Source organism: Oncorhynchus mykiss, chromosome 1, assembly GCF_013265735.2.
Source record: "Oncorhynchus mykiss isolate Arlee chromosome 1, USDA_OmykA_1.1, whole genome shotgun sequence".
Classification (NCBI taxonomy): Eukaryota; Metazoa; Chordata; class Actinopteri; order Salmoniformes; family Salmonidae; genus Oncorhynchus; species Oncorhynchus mykiss.
In genome coordinates this window covers 70,190,671-70,209,059 of record NC_048565.1, presented here as the reverse complement: position 1 = coordinate 70,209,059, position 18,389 = coordinate 70,190,671, and the positions used below count along the sequence as shown (strand labels likewise).

General features: G+C 40.9%; 1 protein-coding gene across 10 annotated transcripts in view; it reads right to left on the bottom strand.

The window, feature by feature from the left end:
* Positions 1-14,765, bottom strand: part of zswim8 (zinc finger, SWIM-type containing 8) — a 34,210-nt gene extending 19,445 nt beyond the window's left edge. For 3 of the 10 annotated variants that reach the window (XM_021610513.2, XM_021610528.2, XM_021610545.2), the window contains exons 1-2: positions 12,848-14,763; positions 554-707 (exon numbers count right to left, since the gene is read on the bottom strand). In XM_021610513.2, the coding sequence (XP_021466188.1) occupies positions 554-707; positions 12,848-13,025 (332 nt within the window). In that variant the 5' untranslated portion in view covers positions 13,026-14,763. Of the gene's footprint in view, positions 1-553; positions 708-12,847 lie in introns of all 10 variants that reach the window. The other 7 variants (XM_021610519.2, XM_021610538.2, XM_021610487.2 and 4 more) reach the window with 6 other exon arrangements.
* Between the last annotated feature and the right edge of the window lie 3,624 nt (positions 14,766-18,389).

The following is an 18,389-nucleotide window of genomic DNA, read 5'->3' as shown; positions in this document are numbered from 1 at the left end:
GTTCCAAACCTCTGCCAATAACTTATTTTCACTTTTCCCCTCTTCATTTAGACTACTCCCAGACAGTCCTAGCAAAATTCTTACTTGAGAATTGCCCTGTGCTAAAAAGCTTTTTCTTGTGGACAATTTTAATTGAAAACAATCGCAGTAGATACGTAATTGTTACCCAGAAATAATTTGATATTGAGTTAAAAAACAGTTGCATTGGACCTTTAACAACAATCCCACAAAGATCAGTGTGTCTCCAGATATCTCTGAACATATGGAAATCCGAGACGATCTCAGATAGACTTCAGAGCGCGTGTACAGTTTGGTTTTAATATCCTTGTGGGTAACAGAAGTCCTCACAAGGATAGTAAAACAAGTAAAAGTTTGACAAGTAGGGACATTTAGCCAGTCCCCACAAGGAAAATGATATTTTAGACTTCAGGGTTACAATTGGGGTTAGGTTTAGGAAATAGGGGTTAAGGAAAATAGGATTTTGAATGGGAATAAATGTTATGGTCCCCACAAGGATAGGAAAACAAACGCGTGCGTGTGTATCCAGCCTCACCGGATGTCCTCCTCGTTCTCTGGGAAGCTCCAGTAGGCGATGCGGAGCTGCAGCTGCTCGGGGACAGGAGGGTAGACCTTCTCCACCACCTCAAACGGGATGTGGAATGCAACCTGCTTGGCTGATAGCTCCACCAGAGGGATGACCTGACCATCTAACAGACACAGAGAGAGAGAGAACCAAACATTGAGTGAGTGAGTGAAAGTGTGCCAGAGGGAATATGTGTTAAAATGCATGTAAGACAGAATAAAACAGAACAGAAATCTACTGTGTGCCCCCATGTTACAATGGTAATTCCTTTTGAGCTCTGCTCCCAAGGGTTCACCCAAACACACCACACGGATGGAAGGAAGGTGAATAAGCTTCACACTCAAGTGGAGGCATCAACAGTCAATCCAGTAGTGGCTGGAAGCTATAGTGAGCTTCGATTGGTCAAGCGCAGCTGCGATATCGCAATGTATTTGCATAAAGTTAAACTTTCCACAACTTAGGTCCTGCCCTGTTAACGCTCCCTCGCCATGCTTGCATTGCCCAACCACCCACTTCGCTTCCATCCATCCATCGAAAATGAATGGGGCTCTGTTGTTTCATCGCCCTAACATGCTCTATGGTTCTCGGCCGTAAGTGTGTGTGTTGTGTATAAGACAGAAAGAGAGACACTACAGAGAAACTGGGAGGTGTGTATGCTTTGTAAAGTGTAGAGTTAGCAATCTACCGAACTCGTATGAAGGACAATGAGGGCTGCCATGAAAAATATGGGTCTCTAACTTTACAAACACAGACCTGTTTCCAGGCTCACTTGTCCTGCCATCAACAATATGAGGAAAGAAAGCAGTCTGAATAATGTCAACAACGGTGATGGCTGTGGTTCACATGGTCAGAAGCCATGGTCAACCTATCAAGGATGGGGAGGGTTGTAGTCAACTATTTTGACCGGTTGACAAAAACATTGCCTTGGTGCAAGTCTCCACAGTTGACACAAACATTGCCTTGGTGCAAGTCTCCACACTCAACTAATGGGCCTGACCAGGAAAAAACATCAGCCTTAGTTGGGAGAAGAAAAAAAAAAAAAACTTTGGGGTTCCCTGTTACAAGTCATGTCACGTGGTCAGGAAAACCTACTGGACCTACTTAGGACTTTAAAGCTCCCTTGGTCTCCGTCATCAGAGAGCAGGACAGCTGCTAAACCTGCAGCCCCTCCTGTATAGCCTGATGGCTCACACTAAATTATTCCGCTGCTGTCGTTCACTACATACTTTAGGTCTGAGACTGCAATCATTGAAGTTGTTTGTGGAGACGAGGGGCCCTGTACATCAGCAATTGGATCGTCTCTAACCAATCAGAGTATCAAAGCCAATGATACATTTTTAAACCACCGCTTTACCCACGTGTCTCAGCATTTACCCATCAGTTTCTGGACCAATCAGACGGCCCCAAATGTGTTCGCATTCGGTGAACGTTCAGGGAGGTACTCAGATCCAGACACATTGTGGAGAAGAAACTTACATCCGTGGGCGTGGCGTAGCGTTTGGCCCGAAGCAAGGACTCTGGGTAGCCAGGCAATGTCCTGTCAGCCAAGGAAGAGTCTAGGTTTCCTGATGGGTCCTGAACCCACACCACCCCTTCTCCAGATACAGCATGCTTCAACAGCTACAACAACGAGTCGCTAAAAATAAAACGCACTCGAAACATATATAGTACCAGTCAAAAGTTTGGACACGCCTACTCATTCAAGGGTTTTTCATTATTTTTACTATGTTCTACATTGTATAATAATAGTGAATACATCAAAACTATTAAATAACACATATGGAATCATGTAGTAACCAAAAAAAAGTGTTAAACTAATTTGAGATTCTTCAAAGTAGCCACCCTTTGCACACTCTTGGCATTCTCTCAACCAGCTTCATGAGGTAGTCACCTGGAATGCATTTCAATTAACAGGTGTGCCTTAAAAGTGAATGTGGAATTTATTTCCTTCTTAATGCGTTTGAGCCAATCAGTTGTACTGTGACAAGGGTGATATACAGAAGATGGTATTTTACCAAAACGGTTCATATTATGGCAAGAACAGCTCAAAAGAGCAAAGACGGTCCTTCATTACTTTAAGACATGAAGGTCAGTCAATCCGGAAAATTTCAAGAATTTTGAAAGTTTCAAGTGCAGTCGAAAAACCATCAAGCGCTATGAGGACCGCCACAGGAAAGGAAGACACAGAGTTACCTCTGCTGCTGAGGATAAGTTCATTAGAATTACCAGCCTCAGACTGCAGCCCAAATAAATGCTTCACAGAGTTCAAGTAATAGACATCTCAACATCAACTGTTCAGAAGAGACTACGTGAATCAGGCCTACATGGTCGAATTGCTGCAAAGAAACCACTACTAAAAGGACATCAATAAGAAGAAGAGACTTGATTGGGCAAAGAAACATGAGCAATGGACATTAGACTGGTGGAAATCTGTCATTTGGTCTGATGAGTCCAAATTTGAGATTTTTGGTTCTAACCGCTGTCTTTGTGAGACGCAGAGTAGGTAAACGGATGATCTCCACATGAGTGGTTCCTATCGTTAAGCATGGTGGATGTGGTGTGAGGATGCTTTGCTGGTGACACCGTCAGTGATTTATTTAGAATTCAAGGCACACTTAACCAGCATGGCTACCACAGCATTCTGCAGTGATACGCCATCCCATCTGGTTTGCACTTAGTGGGAATAGAATTTGTTTTTCAACAGGACAATGACCAAAACACACCTCCAGGCTGTGTAAAGGTTATTTGAGCAAGAAGGAGAGTGATGGAGTGCTGCATCAGATGACCTGGCCTCCGCAATCACCTGACCTCAACCCAATTGAGATGGTTTGGAATGAGTTGGACCACAGAGTGAAGGAAAAGCAGCCAACTAGTGCTCAGCATATGTGGGAACTCCTTCAAGACTGTTGGAAAAGCATCCCAGGTGAAGCTGGTTGAGAGAATGCCAAGACTGTGCAAAGCTGTCATCAAGGCAACGGGTGGCTACTTTGAAGAATGTAAAACATAAATATAAACATGATTCCATATGTGTTATTTCATAGTATTGTGTAGAAAATAGTAAAAATAAAGAAAAACCCATGAATGAGCATGTGTGTCCAAACTGTTGACTGGTACTGTGGGCCTACCCAAAAACAGCGCCATTTCCAGCTGGCCAGGACTGCAGAGCTGACCATTTAAAAAAAAACATTTTTAAAGAGCACAGCCAACTTCCATAAAATGTGCAAATACTGTATAAATCTTCATCAGTAATAACTGAATTGCCATTGCAGCCTTGCAATCTAATTCACCAGGGAGACGTATGCTAATGAAAACTCATGAGGCAACGGCACTGCAATCCATCCAACAACCTTAAACCTACCTCTTGTATTTCAGGCGCCGACAGAGACATGCAAACACAATGGCCTGACAGGTAGTTTAGTCAGAATAATTAGCCATGCGCATGTCCCACCCACCTGAGGATGTCTTTTTTAGCCATCTAGTTCATGTGTTTGAGGGGTGCAAAAATCCACTTGTCACTTAAATCTCACTGGATTGATTGCTTTCATATTCTTGCTTGTGCCTCTCATTTTTACCCGTTAGCATTACGACCATGGAAATGTTTGTAATGACCTGTCAAAAACACCTCGGAACTTGGCTGAAATGGGATATAATGGAATACATTGTCTTTCCACTGAATGTATAAGAACACTAAAGCTTCATCTGAAATTTAACGCAGTAAGTGTCTCAACACTTACAGTTGAAGTCAAAAGTTTACATACACCGTAGCCAAACACATTTAAACTCAGTTTTTCACAATTCCTGACATTTAATCCAAGTAAAAATTCCCTGTCTTAGGTCAGTTAGGATCACCAATTTATTTTAAGAAGGTGACATGTCAGAATAACAGTAGAGAGAATGATTTATTTCAGCTTTTATTTCTTTCATCACATTCCCAGTGGGTCAGAAGTTTACATACACTCAATTAGTATTTGGTAGCATTGACTTTAAATTGTTTAATTTGGGTCAAACGTTTCAGGTAACCTTCCACAAGCTTCCCACAATAAGTTGGGTGAATTTTGGCCCATTCCTCCTGACAGAGCTGGTGTAACTGAGTCAGGTTTGTAGGCCTCCTTGCTCACACACACTTTTTCAGTTCTGCCCACACATTTTCTATGGGATTGAGGTCAGGGCTTTGTGATGGCCACTCCAATACCTTGACTTTGTTGTCCCTAAGACATTTTGCTGCAACTTTGGAAGTATGCTTGGGGTCATTGTCCATTTGGAAGAACAATCTGGCCTTAAATGGCCATGTAATTAATCTCCACCCGGCACAGCCAGAAGAGGACTGGCCACCCCTCAGAGCCTGGATCCTCTCTAGGTTTCTTCCTAGCTTCCTGCCTTCCTAGGGAGTTTTTCCTAGCCACCCTGCTTCTAACATCTGCATTACTTGCTGTTTGGGGTTTTCGGCTGACTTTCTGTATAGCACAGTGTGACATCTGCAGATGTAAAAATGGCTTTATAAATACATTTGATTGATAGGTGAAAGAGCCAACCATGTTAACTTTTAATTCGAGGGTATCCTGCTTTTGGCACCCTTGTTGAATTATGCAAGAGAACATGACAACCGTAATTAATGAGGCAGTCTAGACAGCACGTGTGAGTGCAGGTAGGTTAGACAGAGCAAGAGTTTGGTGGTCGCAGCCCTATTCCACCCATTTATGTTCTTTAAAAAATATATATATATGCAAATACACCCATTGTATTTATGCAAACCAACCCACAAAGGTTTTATTTTAACACAAAACGTCACAAAAATACCCAATACTAGGGTTGGGCAGCATCCAGATTTTCATGTCTCTGATGTAACCAAGAAGCTTGATCTTGACATCTAGCAAGTTAGCAAACCAAATGTATAGCTTGGAGCCCTGAGCTAGATAATTTATGACACATCTTAGGTTTCTTATAGTTATACTTAACTTCGTTATACGCAGTGGCGTAGCACGCACCCCCGCATCCCACAGGGGTGCAGTATTGAATATCATAGCGTCGGTATTTTGAAATACCCCGGTATACGGTATATTGCCCAAGCCTACCTGATACAATAATAAAATGTATTCATGAATTTCCAACACAATTCCTGAACTCCATTAATTACTTGTCCTTGCCAGTAAAATGTTTTATATGCTGTAATTCAGTTAATTCCTGTTGAACTATAAAAATAAAAAGTTTGGAAAATCTTCATCCATTGTCCAACTGTTGCATTTATTCGAATTTTGAAATCCTTAACAATTCCGATGACCTTTGCAAGAATAGTAATAGTGTAGACTTAGTCCAAGAACAAAAATATATTGTTACATCTGACAAATACATTTCAGATTATTTTTTTTGAAAGAAAGGAATTTGTGACGCTAGGTTTGCACTCTACACAATATAACAAAACAAGTTTTGGCAGGATATGACGCCTCTTTGTCAGGATGATGCAGAACATGTTTTATTGTCCCTCAAACAATTGAAGAAAACATTAGTGATGACCCTCTCTTCAGATTAGAAAATAAATTGAGGCCCAGCACAGGCCGAGCACACCACCACTACACACCCAAGACAAAGCCCTGACCCTCAGCTGACACTCCGTCCTCATTTCCTCTCCTAACATAGCAGTATATGGGGGGCTACACCTTGGTTTTCATGGAGATGGGCATGTAGGACCAAAGGCTCAATAGTAGATATCAGACTTGGGGACTGCCTGAATACAGCCCTCAGCAGTGGTATTTTCGCCACATACCACAAACCCGAGGTACCTTATTGCCATTATAAACTGGTTACCAACATAAATAGAACATTAAACAAGTAGTTGACTCATACTGTGGTATGTTGTCTGATATACAGTGCCTTCAGAAAGTATTCCTTCGACTTGACTTATACCACGTTATGTTACAGCCAAATTCAAAATGGATTAACAATATTTTCTCTCACCCATCCACACACACACACAATAACCCATAACAACAAAAAATATTTCAAATGAAATGCAGATAAAATGTTATTCACACAAGAATTCACACCCTTGAGTCAATACATGTTAGAATAACCTTTGGCAGCGATTACAGCTGTGAGTATTTCTAGGTAAGTCTCTAAAAGCTTTGCACACCTGGATTGTACAATATTTGGCCATTATTTTTTTTCAATAATTCTTCAAGCTCTGTCAAATTAGTTGTTGATCATTGCTAGACAAACATTTATGTCTTGCCATAGATTTCAAAGCCGATTTAAGTCAAGTGAAAACTGAAACTTGGCCACTCAAACATTCACTGTCTTCTTGGTAAGCAACTACGGTGTAGCTTTGGCCTTGTGTTTTTGGTTATTGTCCTGCTAAAAGTTGAATTCACCTTTCAGTGTCTGGTGGTAAGCAGATTGAACCGGGGTTTCATCTAGAATTTTGCCTGTGTTTAGCACAACCTTTTTTAATCCTAAAAACTCCCCAGTCATTAAAGATAACAAACATACATATAACATGATGTAACCACCACCATGCTTGAAAATATGGAGCGTGGTACTCAGTAATCTGTTGTATTGGATTTGGCCCAAACCAAACACTTTGCATTCAGGACAAAAATACATTTGCTTTGCAAAAAGAAAATCTGCATTATTTAGTGCCTTGTTGCAAACAGGATGCATGTTTTCAAATATTTTTGTTCTGTCAGGTTTCCTTCTTTTCACTCTGTCAATTAGGTTAGTATTGCGGAGTAACTGCAATGTTGTCGATCCATCCTCAGTTCTCTCCCATCACAGCCATTCAACTCTGTTTTAAAGTCACCATTGGCACCACGGTGAAATCCCTGAGTGTTTTTCTTCCTCTCCGGCAACTGAGTTAGGAAGGATGCCTGTATATTTGTAGTGACAGGGTGTATTGATACAGCACCCAAAGTTTAATTAATAACTTTACCATGCTCAAAGGGATATTCAATGTCTGCTTTTTTATTTTATCCATTTCCAATACGTGCCCTTCTGAGGCGTTGGAAAACCTCACTGCTGGGTCTTTTGGGTTAAATCTGTGTTTGAAATTCACTGCTCGACTAAGGGACCTTACAGATAATTGTATGTGCGGGGTACAGAGATACGGTAGTCATTCAAAAATCATGGTACACTATTATTGCACACAGAATGAGTCCATGCAACCTCTTATGTGACTTGTTAAGCACATTTTTTACTCCTGAATGTATTTTGGCTTGGCATAACAAAGGGTTTGAATACTTTTTGCTGTGTTCTAGTGTACTATGGAATATATTGCTGTCTTATTCTTGACACTTCTCCCAGTTATATTTAAGGTAAGAACTACCTTTAAGTGTCCTGAAACTTCTAGCTTGGAGTTGTATTTTTATAACATAGCTTCAGTATTTCACTTTTTAATGGGTATAGTATTGCTTACTAGGTGTGTCCAATCTATTTTGTAACCACTCCCTCTTCTAATTAGGGCGAATTGGAAAAGCTGTTCAAAAAAGGACATTGTATTATTTTTTTTGTACTCCCTGACGAAAGCCATGCAGCCGAAATGCGTCGGATTTATTAAAAACGTTGTTTTTATTGAACATGCCATACTAATAAAGGCATTTTAATTAATTATATGAAGAGTGCCTTGGTCCTCCTTTCTTGTTGAATACTTATTGACTCAAGACATTTCAGCTTTTCATTTTTTATTCAAAAAAATAATAAATAAATAAATAAAAAACTCACTTTGACATTGTGGTATTGTGTGGAGGCCAGTGACAAAAAAAATTAAATGCAGGCTGTAACAACAAAATGTGGAAAAAGTCAAGGGGTGTGAATACTTTCTGAAAGCACTGAACACATGGCTGGAATGCAGTTTCAGCTAATCAGCATCCAGGACCCAAACTGCCAGGTTTTTATTACTATTTAGGGAATTTCAGTGATATTTGACTCCAAATATTGATTTGTAAAAACAAAAACAATTCGTTACTGTACCTAGCGCTAGCCGGGCAGTACCTGCAACAAAAATAGTGAGCCAACATGTTTTCAGCACTTTTATTTCCCTGACTGATAAAAACGTTTTTTCTCATGCTCTCTCATCTCTGCAGCAGACATAGTGAGCAATATGTTTGGAACATCAAATCGCAATAATAGTAACGAACCGCAATACATATCGTATCGGCACCTAAGTATCATGATAATATCGTATCTTGAGGTCCCTGGCAATTCCCAGCCGTAGTATTTCAATTACTTTCAAAGACATTTGGAAGTCAGTATTTAAATATTTTTTATTTGAAAAGAAAAGTTGTTGAATATTGAAATAAATTTGGAAATATACTTGGAAAGTATTTGAAAATACACACTCAAACAGACTACCATGCATTTAACAGTTATTTTAAAATAGTATTTGAAATAAGAATTTGAAAATACTTTCAAATAGTAGGCTATTTAATATAAATTATTTTGAAAACACTTTCAAATACTTCCAATCGGAATAGTTGAGTCGGGATTGGGACACATTATTTGAAAATACTCAAATACACAGAAAATAAGTAGTGTATTTCAATAACAAATACACATGTATTTGAACCCAGGTCTGGTAGGTATTGTATTGCCACCACAGCTATTCCACCCACACTGCCATCTTCTCACCTCATGAAATCACCCACCACAAGAGCAGTGTTAGCAACTGTTACTGTTTTAGTTTGAGATATAGGAACCTATAACAGAAAAACTAAACAGAAATCATGTTGCTGAACAATAAATATTTATCCAGGCAAGTTGAATTGAGTTACTGGTGTTATTGTGTTACAAATAGTGGGAAAATAATGGTATGTTTCTATTGGCTTAAGCCCAAGGCAGTTGTGTGAATTCTATGGCATTAGATGCTAGGTTTGAGCTTTTCATGCTCGACAAACAGGGAAAACCCCATGGAGGGAGCAGACCCAGGTGATTTACATCTCTATTAACACTTGCTCCCCAGTCCCCACCTGTCCCTTGGAGGCTACAAATAGGAAGGATAGAGGGAGAGAGGGATAGAGAGAAAGAGTAGGAGGATGGCAGTAACAGCAGCAAGTGGGCAGTAAGAGGGTCCAGCCACTGCCAGTTACACAGTGACTAACCAATCGGGAGAGAGCGGGACAGGGGGGCACGCTCAAACAGCTGTTCCATCATAGAGCGGTGTAAAAGTGAAGGACTGCTGCTCACACACACACACACACACCCATTAGTCTGTGGTTATGGAAGAAAGATCAGAGCCAACAGATGCATAGGGCCTAACCAAAACCCTAACCTTTAACATGCCCTACATTTTGAGCAATGGAGATGGAGAGATATGGGCTAACCTTCAAGGGGGGAAATTTCAGTAAAATCTATTTTACTGATCTTACTTTTGGGGGGGATTTGACTGACTTTAGATGGGAAGGTTTTGAGGTTTGGCAGCTCTTTTGTGCAAGATCAGCAGCAATATGTAGATTCATAAAATGTGGGTTTGTATTGCTAAACCACAATCCCCAGCTCTGAAGTAAATGACCTGCACAAGACAAAGCCCTCTATACAGTCCACAGCTGACTCCACTCAGCCCTTCCCCCACCACTCCATAAACCCAAACAAACATGCCTGACCGCACACACAGCCCCCCCCCAAACTCCAAGAGATGAGACTTCTAATAAATAGGTTCTCCCACACCGGTTCCTCAGTTGCTTGCAAGTGGCAAGCCTTACAAATAATAATATATTTATTTAATATAGCGCTTTTCATTCGAGAATCTTAAAGACACTGTAAAAACAAACAAAATGTACAGATCTGGCAGGTCTTGGGTGATGGTCTTCCACGGCTTCAGATGATAGTGTTGCTCAGCCAGGCAGTTCAGAAATCTATGACTGACTAGGTCCATTCAATATGTTAGGCAGTTCAGGTCTTTATATTGACAAAATTAACACGGCAAATAACAAAATGTGATTTTCATGCGCAAGCCAAGCACTGCCAATGTGGTCAGTAGCACTGTCAAAGCTGTAAAGAAATAAAACAAACATGCACACAAACAAGCACACAGAAATCAAATCCCAAATATAACAGGATAACCAACAATGTAGTTATTTTGTTTAAGTAAGAAAATATTTGAAAAAAACAAAAAAACAATTACAAGGCTATATACAGGGGGAATTGGTTTCAAGTCAATGTGCTGGGGTACAGGTTAGTCGAGGTAATTGAGGTAATATGTACATGTAAACAGGGGTAAAGTGACTATGCATAGATAATAAACAGCAATTAACAGCAGCGTTAAAATAAAATAAAAAGAAGGTCAATGCAAATAGTCCAGATAGCCATTTGATGAACTGTTTAGCAGTCTTATGGCTTGGGGTAGAAGCTGGAGGCTTTTGGACCTAGACTTGGTACCCGCTTGCCGTGTGGTAGCAGAGAGAACAGTCTATGACCTGGGTCGCTGGAGTCTGACAATTTTTAGGGCCTTCCTCTGACACCGCCTGGTATAGAGGTCCTGGATTGAAGCTTAGCCCCAGTGATGTACTGGGGCGTAAGCACTACCCTCTGTAGCGCCTTGCGGTCGGATGCCGAGCTGATCCCTTTCCAAGCAGTGATGCAACTGCAGCTGTATAACTTTTGAGGCCAGTATTGATTTGTTTGCAATACCGCGTTGGTAATAAGCAAGAATTTGTTCGGTTAAATGGGAAAACGACTGCGTAAGCTTTTGAAATAAGAGCAGGATCTAAAATGTTAGCTAGGTAGTCCAACATTTTCCCTGTCATGCAGCCATCCCAGAGGCAGGAGAGAAATTATTGTGGGCCTGCTGCTGCTGCCAGCCAGCCACAGCCCAATCAGTTGCATCTGATTCATCCTTGTCAGAATACAGAATAATAATCAAGCCATTTGTAAACCTCTATGACAGTTTGGAGACTGGAGGTAGGCCGTCTCCCTAATACATTGACTTTTGCTTGCAGTATGACAAAGTCACTCACAAATAGCTTTGTTACAGATGCTTTTAGCAACTTCTAGGGAAGCTAGCACCAATGCAACCAGCCTAAAAACAATAATCAGAAATTGCAGTCATTCTCAATATTTAAGAATTCATGTGACTATTAGGAAGCAACTTGTTGTACTCCTATTGAAATCAAACTTCAGATCATGGAAATAAGACAACGAACTAAACAAGATAGCCAGCTACATAACCCTGTTGCCCCCCAAACTAGCAAATCATTGTGATATATGAAATATGAATGATAGTGTTACCACTACGTTAAAAAAATATATGCACGTGACGTGCAGTCATATCAAAATCCTAATTAGTCAAATCGTCTTATTTGACGCATCAAATAGTGTTATTTCAAGCGTCAAATAGTATTATTTGACACATGAAAATAACGAGACGTCTACTGACTCAAATGGTGTTCGATACTCCAATGCCACTATCCTCAATGAAAACAAAGTTACACCTAGCCTTTACAACATTATCTGCTTTGGTAGAGAAAGCATAAAATCAATAATAGGCTATGGGGATAATGTAGACCTGAGGTTGATGGGAGGGGGGGTGTAGAAACAAGTGACATGATGCAAGTATTATGGAAACTATTCTGCTAAAAAAAAATAAGGGGCTATCACATCAATGACATCACAGCCAATAAATTAAATGAGGAATCAATGACATTGTCAGCCAGCACCTACTGTCCCATAGAGATGCGTTCAGAGCCCTTTGAGGACTCTTCAGAGAATGAGAAGCTGAGCAATATGGACTGTTTTGCAGTGTCAACAAATTGGCTTAATTCTGAGAGAACAAGCTTGCTAGGCCTATATGCTGGGGGAAATGTAACATATACTTAGTTGATAGACTAAATTATCAAATGCGCAAATGACGTGGACAGGACAATCAACCTGAAATTAGGACATAATTAATTATTTCAAACTAGGCTACACTGGTCAAAGCTGTTTACAGGCCTACAGCGTTACTCAAATTTACAATTAGTGAAGATAATGTGCAGGCCTAGCAATTTTCTGAAAGTAGGCTAATGTATGAGTGTATTGTAAAATGTTTACAGAAAAACACTGACTTCAATGACGAACAACAAATTCAGGTTCAAGACAAGCCTTCAGATGCTTTGGATCCATCATCATAGGCACTTTAGGTAATGAGATAAGGGAGAACCCATGCTGGCCACTACACAATGATATTTGGCAACAAGCATCAAGTTGTTTTAAGTGGTAAAAGGTCTATATGGGAATGAGGACAAAAAGTGTAATGAGGATGTGAGTACAAATAATACAATGGAAGGTGAAGTGCGTGTTTACCTTTAATCTTCACTGTAGGAGAATTTGGTCCAGCAGACTGTTTTCTCCATCCCCTCCAGTTCTGGCACAGACTCTCAGCCTCTGATATGAAAGAGCAGAGCGAGTCCTCCTCGAACCGGTCAGAATCTTCGAAGGAGAACCTCTCTCCGTCTTCCCACTCGGCAAACATTAGTTCCATTACATCCACTGTAGGATATATAACTCTGGATTCAAGTGGACTGTACAATAGCCAAGGCCTTCCGTCAAAGGCAGGGGGGAAAAAACGGGTGAGATCTGCCCACCACTGAAAGAGAGCAGAAGCAATGAACACTTCCACAAGTCTCCAGTAAAAATTGGGGGAGGGGTAAGCAAAACAACCAAAACACTGCTGAGAGCTCACTGTAGTCTTGCAGGCGAACTACACAGTAAAACAAAAATATCCATTATCAATTGTAGGGGAAAAAATACTTCCATCACAAATTGTACCAAATTAGTACTCAGTATTTGGAAAATAGAGGCACATCTTGGGAACACAATGACTTAACTTTATTACCAAGGGCCATGCCATTTATGGCAATAACTTCTGAGACACCTTATATCCATGTCGTTTGAGAAAGTTGATCCCAGTTCGGTAACAATTTAGTTTCTGTACCCTATCACTCCCCTGTTTCGAGTTGGACTGTTTCTGCTTGACTGTCTAAATTGAGCAGTGCTTCGAGGGAGACGACCCCCACTCACAAGTCACACACAGGCATTTTTATAGGGTTCTAGCTATCTAACTACTTTTAATGATACAATTACCTAAGATTAACCCAACTCGTAAACAGGAATATTTACGTCAGCTACTGTACTTAAAATGAAATATACACAAACTGAACTTGTTTTCCACCATTTCCTACCTCCCCTTCTTGACGAATCAGCTGTGCTGCATACACTACCCGTCTCGAGACAGCCGTACAAAATGTTCCAAACACTTGCAAGGCCTTTTTAATTTAAAATAAAACAACGTTGGTAAGTATAATCTCGCTAACGTATGTCATTCTTTCTTTGACAGAGATTCACTACTCAAGCTTGAAGATCTGCTAGCTAGCTAGCTTAGCTGGCTAATGCTACCTAACTAGCCAGCTAGCTAAGCTAACACTGCCTGGTCAATCAGACTCAGTAGCTTGCTAAAATAACTAGCTAGCTTAAAAAATAAAAAAGACTAAATTGTCATCATTCGCAAACGTCGTAAGATGTATAATTTAAGGGAAACAATCGTTTTACGAACACATTATCTCTCTGACAGGTTACAGTTGGTCATAATCCGAGTCTCAAAGCCCCACTACTAGTACAGTTACACACCACCCGCTTCAACAAGGGCTTTGGTGTTTGTTTACATTGACACCTTTGAAAAACTACACAACCGTCAAACTTGACCGACTACTTACTGTTTTAGATCAACTGTCTCCGGTAATGATGCACGGTCAGTTTTATATTTGTTCGATTGCAAACCTACGCTAATAGCTAATACCTTGACTCGAATATCTTTTCCCTTTGCTTTGTATTTTGAAAAAAGCTTCCTCGCTCGAGCCCGCCACTGCACTGGTTCCCAATGACACCTAGTCCGGAAACTGTAGAAAAGTCCCTTTCATTTTCCCCGACCGACACCGGTAGTCCTACCGTCCCCAGGTTGTGTCTTTGAGGCTTCTAACAACACCGGAGTCCCTCAAAATTGTCTCAACAATCCCCCATCTCTTCCACTCTCTCCGGTCGGGAAGATGGCTCTTCTTTTTCTTCTTCTTCTACTACAATGGTATATTGGTGTTCGAAACATTTACTCTCCATGCCGCCATCTACTGTGCGGGATAGAAACAGGATCCCCCCAAAAACGGAACAGATGTGGGGGGATATATCCATACAAACGACCTAAAATAAATAAAACAAACTACACTACATGACCAAAAGTATGTGGACAACTGCTTGCTGAACATCTCATTCCAAAATCATGGGCGTTAATATGGAGTTGGTCCCCCCCATTGCTGCTATAACAGCCTCCACCCTTCTGGGAAGGCTTTCCACTAGATGTCAGAACATTGCTGTGGGGACTTGCTTCCATTCAGCCACAATAGCATTAATGAGGTTGGGCACTGATGTTGGCCGATTAGGCCTGGCTCGCAGTTGGCGTTCCAATTCGTCCCAAAGGTGTTCGATGGGGTTGAGGTCAGGGTTCTGTGCAGGCCAGGCAAGTTCTTCCACACCGATCTCGACAAACCATTTCTGTATGGACCTTGCTTTGTGCACAGGGGCATTGTCATGCTAAAACAGGAAAGGGCCTTCCCCAAACTGTTGCTACAAAGTTCAAATCAAATTTTATTTGTCACATACACATGGTTATCAGATGTTAATGCGAGTGTAGCGAAATGCTTGTGCTTCTAGTTACGACAATGCAGTAATAACCAACGAGTAATCTAACCTAACAATTTCAAAACAACTACCTTATACACACAAGTGTAAAGGGATGAAGAATATGTGCATAAAAATATATGAATGAGTGATGGTACAGAACGGCATAGGCAGGATGCAGTAGATGGTATAGAGTACCGTATATACATATGAGATTAGTAATGTAGGGTATGTAAACATTATATTAAGTGGCATTGTTTAAAGTGGCTAGTGATACATTTTTACATCAATTTTTCCATTATTAAAGTGGCTGGAGTTGAGTCAGTATGTTGGCAGCAGCCACTCAATGTTAGTGGTGGCCTTGAGATAGAAGCTGTTTTTCAGTCTCTCCGTCCCTGCTTTGATGCACCTGTACTGACCTCGCCTTCTGGATGATAGCGGGGTGAACAGGCAGTGGCTCGGGTGGTTGTTGTCCTTGATGATCTTTATGGCCTTCCTGTGACATCGGGTGGTGTAGGTGTCCTGGAGGGCAGGTAGTTTGCCCCCGGTGATGCGTTGTGCAGACCTTACTACCCTCTGGAGAGCCTTACGGTTGTGGGCGGAGCAGTTGCCGTACCATGCGGTGATACAGCCCGACAGGATGCTTTCGATTGTGCATCTATAAAAGTTTGTGAGTGCTTTTGGTAACAAGCCGAATTTCTTCAGCCTCTTGAGGTTGAAGAGGAGCTGCTGCGCCTTCTTCACCACGCTGTCTATGCGGGTGCACCAATTCAGTTTGTCTGTGATGTGTACGCCGAGGAACTTAAAACTTACTACAATCTCCACTACTGTCCCGTCGATGTGGATAGGTGGGTGATCCCTCTGCTGTTTCCTGAAGTCCACAATCATCTCCTTTGCTTTGTTGACGTTGAGTGAGGGGTTGTTTTCCTGACACCACACTCAGTGCCCTCACCTCCTCCATGTAGGCTGTCTCGTCGTTGTTGGTAATCAAGCCCACTACTGTTGTGTTGTCTGCAAACTTGATGATTGTGTTGGAGGCGTGTCAATGTTTCCCTATGGAGATTGCATGGCTGTGTGCTCGATTTAATGCACCTGTCAGCAATGGGTGTGGCTGAAATAGCTGAATCCACTCATTTGAAGAGGTGTCCACATATATTTGTATATATAGATAATAAATCCGATCTGAACCCTACACAGGCTCAAGGGGAGCCTGGGAGGGCGGGCCATCTTCCGGCGCAGTGCCCCTTGCAAGTCTTCCAATGTACACTCCGGAAGTTTAAAAAAAATCCCTCTTCCCCTTTCTTTTTATTTGAAAATTATGTGGATATATATAAGCAACATCTCAAGACATCAGTCAGGAAGTTAAAGCTTGGTCGCAAATGGGTCTTCCAAATGGACAATGACCCCAAGCATACTTCCAAAGTTGTGGCAAAATGGCTTAAGGACAACAAAGTCAAGGTATTGGAGAGGCCATCACAAAGCCCTGACTTCAATCCTATAGAAAATTTGTGGGCAGAACTGAAAAAGCGGGTGCGAGCAAGGAGGCCTACAAACCTGACTCAGTTACACCAGCTCTGTCAGGAGGAATGGGCCAACATTCACCCAACTTATTGTGGGAAGCTTGTGGAAGGCTATCTGAAACATCTGACCCAAGTTAAACAATTTAAATGCAATGCTACCAAATACTAATTAAGTGTATGTAAACTTCTGACCTGCTGGGAATGTGATGAAAGAAATAAAAGCTGAAATAAACAATTCTCTCTACTATTATTCCGACATTTCACAGTCTTAAAATGAAGTGGTGATCCTAACAGACCTAAGACATGGAATTTTTACTTGGATTAAATGTCAGGAATTGTGAATAACTGAGTTGAATGTATTTGGCTAAGGTGTATGTAAACTTCCGACTTGAACTGTACATTTATAACTGTCATTGACTTGTCAGTTTCCTTACATTTTTCATCATTCCATTACATCATTACTTTACCTTTCTTTCCTCTGTCATGTTCGTGTGGTTGTTCCTGAGGATCACTAGCAATAGTGAATCATATAAGGCTAACGTATTACAAGTTGTGAAATCATTTGGAACATGTAGCCTATTTGAGTCATTTTGTAATGCAGACATAGCAGTTTAAACCTCGAGGCTGGTACACAGTTCATGACAACTGGATCGTTGTCATCACAGTTCCAGGATTAGTGAGGATTATTAGGGTAGATTTATAGGACTACTAATCAACCTATTGTACACTATTTCATGGATTGAACAATTGAATATGACAACTTTCAGGATGAATCAAACCACTATTTTTGATTCACCAATATATTTTGTGCATAAAGGCTCTCCAAACCTGTTGTTTTATTATTCATAAAAATACTTTCCTAACCCTAAATAATATAGAAGATCAGAGTATCTTTAAATCTATCAATTGGTGCTGAAAAGGAGATGAATATGAGTGTATTTAACATGGCTTTCTTTCATTGATCCCTAATTTTCTGAAGTGTTCGCACCTTTTAGTTAGTCTGTTGAGAAAATTCAAATTAAAGGTACACCAAATTTAAAGTGATGGCTTTAGATAAATGTACTGAAAACCCTATTGAGTAAAACTCCAAAAGAAAATATGTTGGCCAGCTAGTGGGAGGGTTTCCAGAGGTTGAATTACATTCATTCGGCGGTTGCGCAAGGGAACCCCGCCTGCAAAGGACGTTACACACCTGCATAAGGTAAGTCTAAACACCAACTATTGAGAAGTGCATAGGAAAGGTGTGCGTAGGAAAGACATAGGCCTACATTTCCTAAGTCTGAATTTGGCCCTTACAGCGTCTCCTACATAAGCAAGCTTCACATGTGTAGGTAGGTGCTCTTTATCAAAAATCATCCGGACCAACGTTTAAAAAAATTCTCCATTCACCTAGCGTCTCAGATGCTGGGCATAAACCACAGCAGGAAATCTCTTCAGGTACTCAACCTGAACATCCGTCGCCACCCCTGAGATGACTCCTTTGACGGACGCTCTGCTCTGAAGTTCAAAGCAGGATACTTCTGCTGTCTGGATGCTTTTGAGGCCCACTGCAATCTTCCTCTGTTCTTCAGAAATATAATTAATCAGAATAAGACCATTCCTGGCCACTCTGATAAATTCCACTTTTCTTAGAGCATAGACCTACTTAAACATTTTTG